This window comes from Procambarus clarkii, chromosome 60 (assembly GCF_040958095.1).
Source record: "Procambarus clarkii isolate CNS0578487 chromosome 60, FALCON_Pclarkii_2.0, whole genome shotgun sequence".
Classification (NCBI taxonomy): domain Eukaryota; kingdom Metazoa; phylum Arthropoda; class Malacostraca; order Decapoda; family Cambaridae; genus Procambarus; species Procambarus clarkii.
Window position 1 is genome coordinate 13,176,608 of NC_091209.1, and position 16,497 is coordinate 13,193,104.

At 38.0% G+C, this 16,497-nt stretch overlaps 1 protein-coding gene across 5 annotated transcripts in view; it reads left to right on the forward strand.

The window, feature by feature from the left end:
• Window positions 1–16,497, forward strand: part of YL-1 (Vacuolar protein sorting-associated protein YL-1) — a 28,892-nt gene that overhangs the window by 9,559 nt on the left and 2,836 nt on the right. For 4 of the 5 annotated variants that reach the window (XM_069307519.1, XM_045756267.2, XM_045756268.2 and 1 more), the window contains exons 2-10: window positions 735–885; window positions 1,897–2,032; window positions 2,356–2,455; window positions 3,664–3,855; window positions 4,428–4,597; window positions 5,638–5,831; window positions 6,891–7,014; window positions 8,503–8,890; window positions 10,445–10,719. In XM_069307519.1, the coding sequence (XP_069163620.1) occupies window positions 752–885; window positions 1,897–2,032; window positions 2,356–2,455; window positions 3,664–3,855; window positions 4,428–4,597; window positions 5,638–5,831; window positions 6,891–7,014; window positions 8,503–8,890; window positions 10,445–10,719 (1,713 nt within the window). In that variant the 5' untranslated portion in view covers window positions 735–751. Of the gene's footprint in view, window positions 1–734; window positions 886–1,896; window positions 2,033–2,355; window positions 2,456–3,663; window positions 3,856–4,427; window positions 4,598–5,637; window positions 5,832–6,890; window positions 7,015–8,502; window positions 8,891–10,444; window positions 10,720–15,866; window positions 15,942–16,497 lie in introns of all 5 variants that reach the window. The other variant, XR_006773875.2, reaches the window with a different exon arrangement.

Here is a 16,497-nt window from a genome sequence, read left to right on the forward strand (position 1 = left end):
GGCCTATTTATTATTTCAATAATACAGTATAGACATATTATCGAGGTCTATTTCGTCATGACCTGTATCATATCAGCAAAATGGTTATACTATTTAAAACTGTCTTCATTGTAAATGGGTACAGGTTAGAATTATCATTACATAATTTCAGGGTATTGTAGCAGGCGAGAAAAGCCCTTAAAAACATTGGTGCATAAAGAAACTTGCATCTGGACAGTATGAAGTCAATTTTATTTACACTATGTAGACTAACAGTTATGGTAAACACTACTGTACTCAATCAACCCATCCTCCAATCATGATAGTACTTATAACAACTGTTTGGTGAAATAGTTGCTACAGGTGCTGTCATTTTTAAAGGATGGATTGTATTCTTATGCCATATTTGTAATGGCGGCTTAGTTTGCATTTATTAAACAGTTTATGAGCTCCAAAGTGCTATGAGTTGTAACAATACATCAATACTGTGAGGTCATTCTCAACCTTAGGTTAAGAATGACCTCACAGCTTTTTCAAGCTTGTAAATTATTTAATAAATGCAAGTAAGCCACCACGATTGAGGAAAGATATACTGTACAGGTTTCGAAAGTTGAAACATCTGTTTGGTGACTCCTGATGTTGATTTATAGGCAGCTGTTTTTAAGTAAAAGTTGAATATGTTGCTGGTTTGACTTTGGTTTATGCTGTGCTAAAGGTTATTGCGTAACTTAAGATGGTTTGTTTTTTCTTCACAGAATTGATAAAGAACACAATGGCAGCAACACGTGACCGCCGTAATAATGCCGGGTCAAAAATGTGTCGGTTATTGGAGGAAGAGGAGGAGGATGATTTCTACAAGACTACATATGGTGGATTTATGGAAGAGGCAGATGACATTGATTATCAGTGAGCAAATAAATACTGTATTGGTGTTGGGTATTACTGAACACTGATCAAGAATTCTTGTTAGATGATATAAGAGGAATAATAACTTAAGAAAGCGAATGCAGAATGAGTATAATTTTATGTGTGAGATGAGACAATGAAAGCTGTAGATAATGTTTGCAATTATGTTTGTGAAACATGATGGGAGAGGTACTGCATGGTCGAGTGAAAATATCAGAATCTGTTGAGAAGAAAAATGATGCATGGTAAATATTTCTGCAGTATTATGTGCAAAGAAATATGAGGCAGTGAACAAAGGTAGAATGTTACAATTGTAAAAACATTTTAAGGAATGAAATAGGGTAAATGATGAGTTTGGGAGAAAGTTGAGCAAGGTTTCCTAAGAAATAAACCCTTATTTGACAGAATGTTAAAGGATAAGTCATGGTGGGGGAAGAGTGGATGTAAATATAAATTAATAGGGGGAGATGAGAGATGCTATGAATAGGTTAAAGAGGGAAAAGTTCTCTTGGTGTAGATGGAATAACTGAACTAAAGCATAGCCATAAAATAAATGATATATTACAGGCTGAAAAGAGACATACAGTTCATAAATTAGGAAATACAGTTTAAGAAGACAGTAGAGTAGGAAGAATAAGGGTCTCATAGATTATACCATTATGTATGGGGTTTTTAAGTGTTGAACAATTGTAAATACAGCACTGTATGTTGACCAGACCACACACTAGAAGGTGAAGGGACGACGACATTTTGGTCCGTCCTGGACCATTCACACAAGTCGACACAATCGACTTGAGAATGGTCCAGGACGGACTGAAACGTCGTCGTCCCTTCACCTTCTAGTGTGTGGTCTGGTCAGCATACGTCAGCCATGTTATTGTGACTCATCGTCTGCATACAGCACTGTATCTTTAAATGAGGTTGCAAAGGGGGACAGGACAACCTAAGAAAGTTGTTGCCTTCTTAGTTACTTACACTATATATTAGTGTAGTGTAATTTTATGCTTACAGATCAGAAGTGGAACAAGATGATGAAGTAGATTCTGACTTCAGCATCGATGAAAATGATGAGCCAGTATCAGACCATGAAGATGATGCCAAGGGAGGGAAAAAGAAGAGAGGCAGACTTATCACTAAGGCTTACAAGGTGACATTTTAAGATAATATAGATCAATTTTTGATTTATGAAATATGACAAATGGGTTTCTTTTCTGTAACATTTGGAATGTACTACTGGGTATGTCTTACAAAGAATTGTTTTGGGCAAATAGGAGTTTAGATGTAGCATTGTGTTAAAAGGTGGTTTAACTTGTAAACATGACTGCTGCCTGTCTGGTCTTTTTTTGGTAAAGGCTTGAACATTATAAATGTGTGTTTTTAAATTAGCCACTGATACGGCTGCATGTGGGATCTTGCAGACAAGTTCAACATTTAATGAGTATTTGTCTCAAATGATTCTTAAATTAACAGGAGCCCAAACCTGTTCAGCGAGAATCCACCTCAAGCAAGTTAAAAGAAAAGAAGCTCACCCCCAAGAAGCAATATGCTGTTTTTGACCTTGCAGCCCTAGGTATTAAAGTTGTTTGTTTCTTGATTTTTACAATATTACCCAGTTATTCTATACTGTTGATTGAAATATTTTCTTAGTCATATCTGACAGTGACCTGAATTTACTGATTCAACTGCCCTTCGCTATCTTCTTCTATCAAAGAAGCTTAGTGACCATGTTCTTTGGACTTTGGACCAAGGACTTTGCAGAATCTAAATAGATTCCCATACAAATGTTTCCTGGTACTGTACATTCCCATTACAAATGTTCATTTAAACATCTTATATTAATTTTGTCTAGTATAACCCATTATTCATTGAGTTTTCACTCACAAGACAGTCTACAATGCATAATTTAGTATGCGTAACCTTTTTACCTCATTAACCTGTAGTTGTCAATAAAACTGGAGGTCTTTCTATAAGCTAGTTCTTGACAAGTTTAAAAATGAATTAAACCATTGGGGCTATTTAAGGCTGAATGGAAAAGAACTGACGAAAAAATAGAATACAAAATATAAAGGAATATATGGTTTACTATATAGACAAATTATTTAAATTATTTGCAGGGCTGCACAAGATTATTTAAAACTACTTCCGAAATCAGATAATGTTCTGGTAATTGCAGTAGGGATACTTCCAAAAGTTTGGGTGCAATGAAAATCCTTTTACTGTGGATGTGGTCCAAAATAAATCATTAAATTTGAGCAAAACTCCACTGTCTACAGTGAACTGCAAGTAGTTGTTCTCTTACAAAAATTGTTGTCCACTGTTACTACAATACTACAAAACTTATTAATTTTACTATATTTTCTATTGAAATGTGACTATTTATATTTTGCTAAATATTTTGTTAAGGAATGAACAAAATAAACTTTTGTTTAAAATGGGGCTACGTTTTACTTACAGTATTATAGGGAATATTTTTAGTCCTTGGCTACTCATACCATCAGGCACAGAATGGGCATGAGGATGATAGCTCAGGTTAGCAAATCGGCACAGATGAAACTAAAAGTAAATGCAGCATTAAAAGGATTACACATAGCTGAAGTATTAATTTGGTCATTAGTAAATATATTGTTCAAGAAAGCTACTTTTAATTCCAACTATCACCATGTTATTTTTTTTGAGACATGAGCAAGCATCAAAGGATCAGCAAATTTTCTGCTGATTGAATGTTTTCTTCAGTTTGCTACGTATAGGAAACTGATTCAAATCTTATTCCTTTTATAGAGAAGAAAGGTATCCGTAAATCAACACAGCTGAAATCTGCCGAGACAGTGAAGCGGCAGAGGGAACGTGCTGAAGTTGAGAGGAAGCGTGCCATGAATAAGCGAGAGCGAGCACCTAGTTATCCCAGGTTGACCCAAGAAGAGCTACTGGAGGAGGCTAAGATGACAGAGGAAGTCAACTTAAAGTCTCTTGGTAAGTCACCTTATAATGCACAGTGCGGATATGTCTCGGAATCATCTGGTCTAGGGCTATTCAAATATACAGAATGATATACAGTACATTTCACAATGAAATCACAAGACACGCTATATGTGAGAAAATATTGTACTCGAGGAGTTTGGGGGATGTGGGTTCAATCCCACAATACTATAAAATATTTAGATTTTATTGAATAGGAAATTTTAGATTATACTGTAGAATATTTTAGAATGTATACACTAGGATTTTACTAATTCAGATTATAATATATACTGTATTTCAGCAAACAGGTTTGCCATACAGTATTTCTTCTATGGTTCTGTTCTCTTCATGACCGAGCAGTGAATATTTGAATGTCCGATAAAGTAAAGTTTTAAGGCAGGGTAAGGCATTGGTACCTAAGGGTTAAATACACTTTGATTGCCAGTGTGGACCCAGGTCTTGTACTCAAACACCAATAGTGAATTTGCATGAGGTAAAAGTTGCACGAAAAGAGACAACTCTTCAATTATTCTTTGGATTTGTTCCTTTGGATTCTGAAATTTATTCTGTACTCATTTTGACAGAAAAGTATGAGCTGGCAGAGCTTGATCGCAAGAAACCCAAGGTTGTAAGGAGGAGCTTCACAGGTTCATTCATACGCTACCAATCGACCACTATGCCACTCATACAGGAGCTCAAGGCACCCCAGGAGTCTCACATTGAGGAACCCAACGTTGAAGTGGATGTCACTCAGGTGGGCTGGAGCACTTGGACATTGTATGTTTGTTTATTTGTGTAATTTTTTGTGTTACGTACTTTCATGTGACCTCAGTGATGTCTCACCTCCAAGGCATCTCCGTATATATTAATACCCTTTCCTGCTTGTGTAACTCTCATCCTGTTAACTCTCATAGCACTCAAGCATACATCACAGTGAAAGGATTAGACATTTATAACTTTTTTTTAGTGCTGTATATTATTATTATTATTATTATTATTATTATTATTATTATTATTATTGAGAAAATCCATAGGAGCTTTGATGAGGGTTTGAACCTATGTGGTGGGTGTTCCCCCGCACATGCTCTAGGGACTAGACCATGACATGATAATAAGGATTGCAGCCTGGAGTTCTACTGAACTCCTGAGGCTTCTACTGAAGCCAGAACAGGATTTTCACACAATCCCCTCATGCACTCTGGCTCTGTCATTCAATGTTCTACCTCCGACGCTCCTCTCACAGATTGCTCCAGGTTGCAACCCTTATTACCATGTTGTGGTCTAGTCACTAGAGCCTGTGCATGGGAACACCCACCACATAGGTTTGAGCCTCCATCACGGCTCCTACGGATTTTCTCATTGATACAGTTACGTTAGTATGATTACTCTGTATTATTATTATTATTAAAGTTTCTTGTTGGGCTGTTGCCAACCCCCTCCCTTAGATGATAATAGGAATCAGGGTAATGGTAATTTATGTATGGTGTATATGTATGTTATAATAAAGTTGAATGAATATGTTTTTTTAAGTATACAATAAATGCAGATTTATCAAAGCAAAAAATATTTATGACCACCTTAGCTAGACTAGCCTGTTAGACTACAAAATATTTTATGATAATTGTTGTTAAAAACGTCAAATTATGTTTGCCCGTTCAGCAGTGAAGTGGATGGGAGTGAAGTACAAAAATTGTTGTGTCCGTATCTGGAGATTCGTAACCCCGAGTCGCGGGATGTGCTGTATTTTTTATTCTTTCTGGTTTGCATGTTTGATTATTTTTTCTTTTTCTGCAGGAGCCACTTCCTTTAGATGCAGTCTCAGAAGGTACTGAAAACAAAGAGAACACAACACTGGTCAAGTCAGGAAGTGACAAGGTGGAAGCATGCGAGCGCACTTTCATCACATACTCTGATGATGTGACTTTCAAGCGAGCATTTAGGAAAACCAAGCCAAAGGTTGTCCAGAAAAATATATGCCCCATTACCAGGTAGAAATAATTAAACTCTTATTTGTTTTTAAGTTATCTGCTGGTTAATATGCTAAATTAATTAGGTTTATACTAAAAGCAATGTAATCCACATTGGGATTACTTCGGAGACAAAATAATGAAGAGCAATGGTTGCTAATAATTTGAAGAAAAGTAGGTAGTGTACAAAGACAGTAAAATGTCAGCAGAATCTTAGTTGTCGGTGGTTCGGTGGTAGGTCATTCTCAAGTTTTGTGATCGAAAAAAGCCAACCTCTCACTACATTTTGTTGATGTAATCCATTCTAGAATATTGCATGCCGTTTTAGTCACCATATTTCAAGAAAGATGTTAGACGTTGCATGTACGCAGACATAGGGAGCCGGTCGGCCAAGCGGACAGCACGCTGGACTTGTGATCCTGTGGTCCCAGGTTCGATCCCGGGCGCCGGCGAGAAACAATGGGCAGTTTCTTTCACCCTATGCCCCTATTACCTAGCAGTAAATAGGTACCTGGGTGTTAGTCAGCTGTCACGGGCTGCTTCCTGGGGTGGAGGCCTGGTCGAGGACCGGGCTGCGGGGACACTAAAAAAAAAAAAAGTCCCAAAATCATCTCAAGATAATTTCAAGATATGCAAGCACGTTACTGGTTGCTCAGTCTTGACCAGGTTTTTAAAGTATGAAGGCTAAGTCTCTCTGAAAAGCATTATTATTTCATACTACTGAAAAACATTATTATTTCAAGTTTTAGTATAAAAGGAAAAGTCAGCATCAAGGTTCTAATTTTTTTTCATTATAAAAGAACACATTAAAGGCATTTGTCTGGGGTGATCCAGGACACGAATTTGATTTCCATCGTATTATTCTCAAAGATTTTCTCATTGATCTATCTTGCTACTGAAATTTCATTATGCACATTAAATGTAGTTCACAGTAGATCATGAAGCTAATTCTTGAAATTAGCAGGTTTCATCTATTCTTAGTCATCAAATAGATGATAAAATGACTTGGAATACACTGGACAGCAATGCACTACAAATTCTTTACATGGTAAAAATCGTTGAACTTTATTCTGTTTGCAGGTTACCAGCTCGGTATTTTGATCCGGTGACACAGTTGCCGTATGCTACGCTGCAAGCATTCCGTGTGTTACGTGAGGCTTATTACCAACAGCTGGAGGATAAAGGTGATCGTAGAAACAAGGAGGTGAGCAATTTTCACTTGTCAATTTTGGTGTGTTATTGTTGTGTAAGCTGGCTCTTGATAAACCATTTCTTGTCACATTGACTCTACACTATTAGCTATTTTTGTATCTTTCTTGTCAATCTTTTCCAACACTTTTGAAGCAAGAATATCTCATTCCGAAACAGTTGATTATATTTTGTTTTGAGTTGTGTAGAGATGCGACTGTCTTGGTTTGGATTCTTTCAGGTAATTTTGTTGTTAAATATTATGGTGACTGATATTTAAGTTAAATTACTCTATTGTTATGAAATGAAAAACATTAACCGGTGTTCTGGTCTTCTAAATTTATTTTGAATAGTTGGCAATCCTACTGAAGGAGTAGTTTGAAAAGATCTCTTGGGTGCTGGTATGTTTGGTAGTATGGCATCCTGGCATGTCAGCCTGTCAGTATGGTATACTGTCATTATGTCAGCCTGTCAGTATGGTATCCTGTTATTATGTTGGCCTGTTAGTATGGTATACTGCCATTATGTCAGCCTGTCAGTATGGTATCCTGTTATTATGTCGGCCTGTTAGTATGGTATACTGCCATTATGTCAGCCTGTCAGTATGGTATCCTGTTATGTCATCCTGTTAATATGGTATCCTGTCATTATGTCAGCCTGTCAGTATGGTATACTGCCATTATGTCAGCCTGTCAGTATGGTATCCTGTTATGTCAGCCTGTCAGTATGGTATCTTGCCATTATGTCAGCCTGTCAGTATGGTATACTGTCATTATGTCAGCCTGTCAGTATGGTATCCTGTTATTATGTTGGCCTGTTAGTATGGTATACTGCCATTATGTCAGCCTGTTAGTATGGTATACTGCCATTATGTCAGCCTGTCAGTATGGTATCCTGCCATTATGTCAGCCTGTCAGTATGGTATCCTGTCATTATGTCAGCCTGTCAGTATGGTATACTGCCATTATGTCAGCCTGTCAGTATGGTATCCTGTTATGTCAGCCTGTCAGTATGGTATCCTGCCATTATATTAGCCTGTCTGATGGTACATTACCCTTTTCCAGAAATGCAGTGGATCATACCTTAGGCAGTTGTAGAAATTGAAGGTCAGACTAATACTGATAACTATTTCTGTACAATACATATTGCATCTTTACAATATCTCCAGGTCTTCTCATGGGAAAGTATAGTTTGATTTTCTGCAATTTACTGATTTAGTTGGTTATTTTGTTGCTGTATTTGCTCTTGGTTGTATACATCGCTTTTGTGCCAAAGGGTAATATGTTTTAAATATTTTTGAGGTATTTTAATGTGTGGTGTGCATACACTACATATTAAATCACAGAGTGCAAAACACTTTCTTTGCAGGTGTAAGGCATTGCTACTATTAATGAATGCTAGAGTCTTTATATTAAGGAGAACTTTAAACATATTTTTTAGTTCAGAGGATAGCTTATATCTACAGTATAGGCATTTTCGTTATTTTTAGTAATATTCAACACAGGTGTCCAAGTGGCTTGCATGGCGCCGGGAATACAAGAAGGTTCGTGCTTCAGCACAGAGCATCAAACCCACAGTTACTACTCTTCATCAGTCTACAGCTTCATCTACTGTATCCTCTACCACCCGTGCTACGGGAATACCAACTCTGGCAACTGTTCCCACAATGACACCGGGTGTTACATACTCCACTGCTCTCCCTCTTTCAACACCCACTTCAGCTGTGACATCTGTGGCAGCAGTAGCTCAGATTCTTAGGTCAGCTGCCCCAGCATCATCTACGTTAATAGTCAGTACAGCCACGCCAAATACGCTGCCCACCACTTCAGTGGTTGCCACGTCCCTGCATCTCGGTCCTAGGCCCACTGCTACAGTTACCACTGCACAAGCAGGTACTCAAAGCAAATATTAATGTACTCTGTGGATGTAGCCATTCAATTAAGTACAGCATATATATATTTCTGAGCTATCTCATTCGGTTGCTCTCTTAGGTAAGATTCTACTGTCACAATGGAAACTGCACAGCCCGTCCTAAGGTTTCCCAATGTCAAGAAAACGGTAAATTTAAAGTGTCCTCTCCTGACCTACCAAAGGGTCCAAAACAGAAAACGACGGTATGTCACTTTCGCGAGCCGCTTCCATTTTCTAGTACGACAATTTTTGGCCTTGTGTAATGCATACGATCGAAAAGCGAAGTTCTTTGTAGGAAGACAGATTGAACTGTAACATGATGTCAGTCAAGGTGACATTCTGGTACAAGTTCCACAGGGAGCTTTTCAATCGGTCAATACAGGAGCATTCTTTTTCAATGTCTTTCCAGTGCTCTCTTAGTCAAGCTCTTTAAGTACTTACCTAATTGTGCTTACGGGGGTTGAGCTCTGGCTCTTTGGTCCCGCCTCTCAACTGTCAGTCAAATGGTGTACAGATTCCTGAGCCTACTGGGCTCTTATCATATCTACATTTGAGACTGCGCATGGAGTCTGCCTCCATCACATCACTGCCTAATGCATTCCATCTGTTAACTACTCTGACACTGAAAAAGTTCTTTCTAACGTCCCTGTGGCTCATTTCGGCACTCAGTTTCCACCTGTCCTTCCTTGAACGTGTACCACCTGTGTTAAACAGTTTATCTTTATCTACCCTGTCAATTCCTCTGAGAATTTTGTAGGTAGTGATCATGTCACCCCATACTCTTCTGTCTTCCAGTGCCGTGAGGTACATTTCACACAGCCTTTCCTCGTAACTAATGTGCTTAATTCTGGGACTAGCCAAGTGGCATACCTCTGAACTTTTTCCAGCTTTGTATTCGTCATCAACTCCTAGATCTTTCTCTTTGTCCGTTTCATGAAGGACTACCTCTCCCATTCGGTATCCTGTGTCTGGTCTCCTGTTTCCACTGCCTAGTTTCATTAAGTGTGTGTGGGTGCATGAACTGTTTGAAGTCTTCTCTCTAGCAGTTCCCAGCATGCCTTCCTCTCTGCCTTGATGTTACAGTTTCTACTGAGACAGTGGAATTTTACCTTAGGGAGTTACTACGTGACCTGCTCAGGTTAGCATTTTTTATATACATATTCTAAAATAAAAAAAAATTGATTTTGAGTTCAAAGTGGACTAAGTAAATTTAAACAATTTGTTGTTGCATTTGATTTGAGTAAGTTAGAGATTAAAGGAATGGTTGTGTATGAGAAGAGATTTATCTGCACAGCATCATGATTTGTAGGTTTATTTAAAAATAGGTTGAAGTTTATTAAAGTTGAATATTATTTATTGTATATTGGCCTATCTGTAGAGTTTAAATTTGATTTACAATTAATAAAATGTACTTAATATTTTCAGCTGTGAGTTTTGCATGTTTGTAATTTAGATTAATAATTGAGTTTTGATATACTGTATACAGATTATTGTATTTTGTATTTTATTTTTCTCATAATTGATCACGGTTGCAGGGGGCGGACTGGCCAACTTACAAGGTCAAACGGTACAGCTGGTGCAGACAGTGGGTCGTGGTATGGGCGGGACAGTGCGGCCAAGTCATCAGATGGTGGTGATGACCAGTGCTGGCCCAACTGGAGGTCTACAGTTGGTTGGCGGTGGCAGTGGTACAAATCTTCTGGTTCAGGGTGGTGCCGGCGGTACACAAAACCTGCTGGTGCAGGGTACTACGGCGGGCAGTGTCGGCAACCTGCAGATTGTGCAGGCCAGCGGGGGCAGTGGCGTACAGGTAAGACTGCAATTATCAGTTGTCAACTATATGGGTTAGTCAATGCATGAACTCTCATATCCTAAACACTGTATTTTAACATACATGTATGCAATTTCAGCTTGCATTGCTAAATCTGGATGTTATATTTAATAAGAAATTGGCAGAGATTAAATTTAAAATACAAAAGTGAGGTGTATTGATATGCATTTAATTACAATTTGGATAAATTAGAACTGAACTCCTTTTATTTGACCTGTGATTCCATTTAATGCCCAAAATTTATCTTTAGGTTTTGGGAGGGTCAAATAAAATACTTTTTATTAGCACAAATGATAGAATACATATTTGGACATGCTATTTATAACAAAATCTCATGTAATTTTTTTTTAAATCAATGTCAACATTTGTTTATGTTTATCTTCAATGCAAAGGCCAATCACAGTCACTTATTGCTGTGAATACCTATTGTGCAGCAACAGGCATCCATGACAGGCTTGGATTTTTATTATTGCTTCCAGGAGCATTTTCCTCTAATAATAGCATTAGCAGGACCTCACAATGCAGAGTATCCTTGCTAGAATGGAGCCTTTAGAGGAGCAGAAATCATTGGCTAGCTGAACAAATGTTGGTGGAGCAGTATATATAATATATATATATACCTATCTGTTTTTGCTTTTCTTTCCTGTGGAAATGTGTCGTTTTTGGGGCAGCACTTGACCGAGGATGCATGCCATATAGACCTATGGGAGACCTGTGCTGCCACCTGGTGGCATATTGCTTGATTTCCTTTGGGAATCTACCATTGGTCTTGTTGCATTCTTTTGTCTCTAATCAATAGCATTGTTTGTTTTGCTTTGCCTCATCTTTTGGTGGTAGTTTTACTACTTTGGGAGTTGGTTTCAGATTCCCATACTCCCCCTTGCAGTATGAGCATGCCAGACTATGTTCCTGGTGTCTGCGCCTGCCAAACACACGACGTTGCTACAACTTTTGAACAAGTTGTAACAACCAATATAGAAAATTGTAACAACATTCTAATACATCATAAAAATGTTATAACAAGATGTAATAACATTATTACAAGTTATAACAAGGAAAAAAATAGGGACTGTTACGTTGTGTGTTTGCAGGGTGGTAGACCTGCACTTGTCCAGAAGCACGGTAGCGTTGTATGTGTTTATGATGCAAGCTACTGGAGATTGACTGGGGTCTCCCAGAAAGCTGTGTTTCAGTATAATTTAAGCTTTATTTTTTTTTTATTTAGTTTATATTATATGCGTAATAAGTTCTCTGTAAAAGCATACAATAACTCTCTTTAGTTTAGTTTTTGCACAATGCTCGGCTGCTATTGTTGCTTAAAACATTTGACCTAGTTTCTGTAGGGTAATGTATGACCATATAGAATGGTGTATTATGCAAAACATAGCTTAATAACTAATGAGTGATATTTTGTATTGCATGTGGATGTGCATATCTTATTTATTAAATACAAAATTTGGGGATATATTTTTCCTCCTGAATTTGAATAGAACTTGAGTACAATAAATACTTTATCAATACAGTACTGTAGCTGCTTCTTTTTCGTAGAGTAGAGCATAATATTACTTGATTAGGTTTTTATGTCACAGGCCATAATCTAAGTTGGTTATTAATGTATAACAAGATAACAACAATGTAGTAGGCTATTACAGTACAGTACTGTACTAAAGTACTATAAGGTTTTCTTCCCATCTTAATGTATGGAGATGAAATTTGCCTGAAATGTTTAACACTAGTCTGCTACTTTGTCATGTAACCACTTACCTGGAGCATACCTGGAGAGGGGGTTTGGGTGTTCTTCTACTCCTCGGGCCCAACGTGAAGCCAGGCTCAATATTGTATGTTGGACACTTGGACTCGACAGTAGAGTGACCGTCTCAATTCTTGCAGCTCAGCGTTCATTTCTGGACCATCCAAATTGCTTGTACCATTCCTCTCCTCCATTCTAACCCAAATCCTTATTCTCACCCATTCCAAGTGCTGTACAGTATAGACATAATGGCTTAGCACTTGCTCCTAATAATTACCTTTATCCTGTTAGATGGGACTCCAACTTCACACCCTATCTTGGCTATGTTGTCTCCCCTCCAGTAATGCAGCCTTGGGTAGAGACTACTTCTTGTCCTTTCTGCTGTTTAGGTTTGCGGAATTAGGGTTTTGAAATGCTAAGTGCTACTGGAGGTCTCAACAGTCAGCTTTCTTTTCTTTGTTAGGTTTCAAGCAGTGTCTATGTGGATCACAAACTTTTTAAATTCCACCATAGGAGATAAGCCAGGGGCATTACCAGCTCTGGCATGACACTAGTTGGAGTATGGTAAAGAACATTGGTGCTGGATGTGTGTGTGTATGTGTGTGTCGGGAGGTGGGGGGGGGGACCAGCATCCTGGGTCACCTTAGATGCTCTCCACGCTCTTGGACCACGACATGGGCATGGCGTGCGTCTTGGCTGACCCTAGGATGCTGATTCGATCCGTATCCTGTTCCAGTGATCTTTTTTGGTAGATACATCATATTATTTATATTTCCTTGTGTGTCAGAATATTGTGTTGCATTTTTGTATTTACTTGCCATGCTTTTGAGTTCTGTGCTGAGCATTCCTCACAAAAGATATTTCTTTCAGAAATTAAATACTTTTTGGGGAATAATTACTCTCAAGAAAATCTAAGTGCAATTTGCAAATTTCAAATCTTGGAGATTTTCATTTACTCAAAGCCTTGTAATTTTTTGTTACATATTTTTGTTCTTGTTTTGATATGATGAAGATGGATGCTTTGGGGTATCTCAGTGTGTCTGTCTGTCTGGCAGGACATATACATTTAAGAAATATTACCCACTTGTCTGTATACTCGGTAGGGGTTTTGTTTGGTTTGAAACTGCTCAGGACTACAGTATACCTATTGCATTGATGTTAATAACACTGTCAGACCTTCAGTCCAATTCCACACCAATTCTGACTGCTGGGCCAGTCAGTCAGTGAGTGAGTTTCTTTACATTGAGAAGTAGGATTAAGAGATGTACTGTACTTTACTTTTTAGTACTAAAACTACTCTAAAGTCTAACTGGCTTAAGTTAGTAACTTAGCCAGTAAGTAAGTTACTGGCTAAGTCTTAACATAATAACTTTCTTTATCCATGCACCTGTTGGGCTTAGCAACCTGTTTGTTCCTAGTCCTTGATTGTAAGAGTACAATCAAGTTTGCTTACTTCCACTGACCCAACAGTCAGAATGGGTTTGGTGTTGAGCTAAAGGCCCGTCCACCACAAAAAGGTTATTAAGAAACCAACCAACAAATAAACTTTAATTCTGAGCATTGGAAGTGGAGCATATCTCCCTGTATGTATGAGAGGTGAGAGAATATCTCCCTGTATGTAGGAGAAGTGAGAGAATATCTCCCTGTATGTATGAGAGGTGAGAGAATATCTCCTGGTATGTATGAGAGGTGGGAGAATATCTCCCTGTATGTATGAGAGGTGGGAGAATATCTCCTGGTATGTATGAGAAGTGAGAGAATATCTCCCGGTATGTATATCTACCTTCGTGTTGGCCTGATAAAGTGTGGAATTCAGCTGGAGGCATGGGTATGACCTGCCGCTCTTTCTGAATTCCACACTTCACCAAGTCAACATATACTGTAGCATAAGATTTTTATTATTTACATTTGCTTACAGGTAATTCACATGTTTTTTTTTTTTTTTAATTAGGGGTGTCCCTTTTTAAAATAACCCATGTTTAATAAATATGCATGTACAAGGCCTGCTGGGCGATACTATAGATGCTGATGGGATATTTGTGAAAGCATTTAAATGCTGGTATGAAAATTAGTAACATCATATGATGTTGCTCGTCGTCCTTTAGAGACATGTAAGGATCCAACCTTAAATGGTTAAATTTATTTAAATACACTATTGGAGCAATTGAATTTATCCATTCAATAAACATGACCTAGAGGTATACAGTGTTGTTTTGCTTGTTGGCCTGTGCTTAGCTGAAACCCACCACTTCAACCGTCTACGTGCACTAAATCATACAATTTACCAACTTTTTTCTCCACACTTTTGTTCTTGTCATTTTATTCCTTTTTTCTGTTAATTAAGAGGCTAATATGGCCCCCCTCTGTTCTAAATATATATATAGAGAAGGGTGTGAGCTTAGTGAATGATAGGAATGCATGGAGTATTACTGTATATCAAATGTGATGTATGCAGATGGTGATGAGAACAGAGAAAGAGAGATTTATGTAGAATATCTGAAATGTTGTGTGTGCATGTGTGAGAGAGAGAGAGAAGGCTACTGGAGGTCATTATAGTTACTCAAAGTAAGAGTGAGATGAAAACTGTGTGTGTAATGAAGGACAATGGAGAAGTACTGGAATTGATTGATAACTTTTATAAGTACTTGAGTTGTGCGATTGATTAGACACTAATCTGAGAAAGCAGAGCGAAGAGTAGAATGAATCTGAGAAGGTAAGCAGCTGGTGCATTTAAAGTGGTAGTTGGGAAGAACCACTAGTGTTTCTATATTTGTGTAAGCACATTGAGTTAAAGGGCAGCTTGGAGTGTATCAAGACTGACTCATAAAATCGAGGATTGTGTGTATTTAGATAGTCTGGCAGTGATGGACAAAAGGATAGTGAGGGAGTGACAAGAGTATTCGGGGGAATCCCTGTGTGTAAGAGGCAGTGAGGAAAGCAAAGATGATGATCAGAGATGGTGTTTGAAGAAAGAGCACAAATGTGAACAATGCATGAAAATAGTAGAAATAGGTTAGAGGGGAAGTAGTTAGCTTTGTGTAAATGCTTGACATTTCTCTATGAAATTACGTAAGTATTTTATACTTATCCGATAATTTGTGAAGCATTTGAGATATTATTGTAAATAATTTGTTGGAATTTGATGGGAGTAGTTCAACAGGTTGTTACTTAAGGAAAGGTACAGTACTGTGGAGTGAAAGAATGGGGTCACTTTGATTATCCTTAAATCTTTATTTCAGTCACACTTTTGTCTTCAGTCAACTGCTTCCTCAAGTCCCCTGTTTAATTTGTTGAGAAAAATGGGTAAAATTCCTCCACAACCGTTTCTATATTGTGTTTGGTTCTCTTCTGATGTGTATTTTGATTATTTTTTTAGCCCACTCCGGCGCAGTAGAAAGAGAGCATTTCTGCTACCCTTGGCATCGGCATCTGCATCTGCATCCTTACTAAGGTTAAGGTTTTATGCCTCATCTGTGGCAGCATTGGTGGTAGAAGTGAGCTATGTAATTGGATATCACTGATTTTTAATATGCTTCCTCCCCACCCCTCATCCAAAGAATCAGATTAAATGTGTGTGTACACAGCTACTGTGGTCTTGTGTCTTGATCACCAACCTTCTATGATTGCATGCAATAGTATCTTGAATTACCCCCCTGCATGTTTCTCTTCCTTAATCTTGTACGAGATGTTCTGGAATTTATTTACATACTGCTTTAGTAACATAGTTACTGCCATATTCTCTGGGTGTTTTAATTTTGTCCCTCAGCCTTTAAGGATAATCAATGGTGCAAGGGGTTTGCTTCATCATTCACTGCCCATGAGGTCTGGTTTAGTCTGGGATCAGACACAGCAAGCAAAGTGGGATTAGTGTGATATGGGTCATGTGGTCATTCAGCTTTATTTCAACCCTGTCTGTCTACCTCTTGGAGTTTTACATATTTTGGTAATGAAGGATGGCATAAACAGAAATGACTTAATTTTTGGCCAAAATTCTGGATCATTTCAAG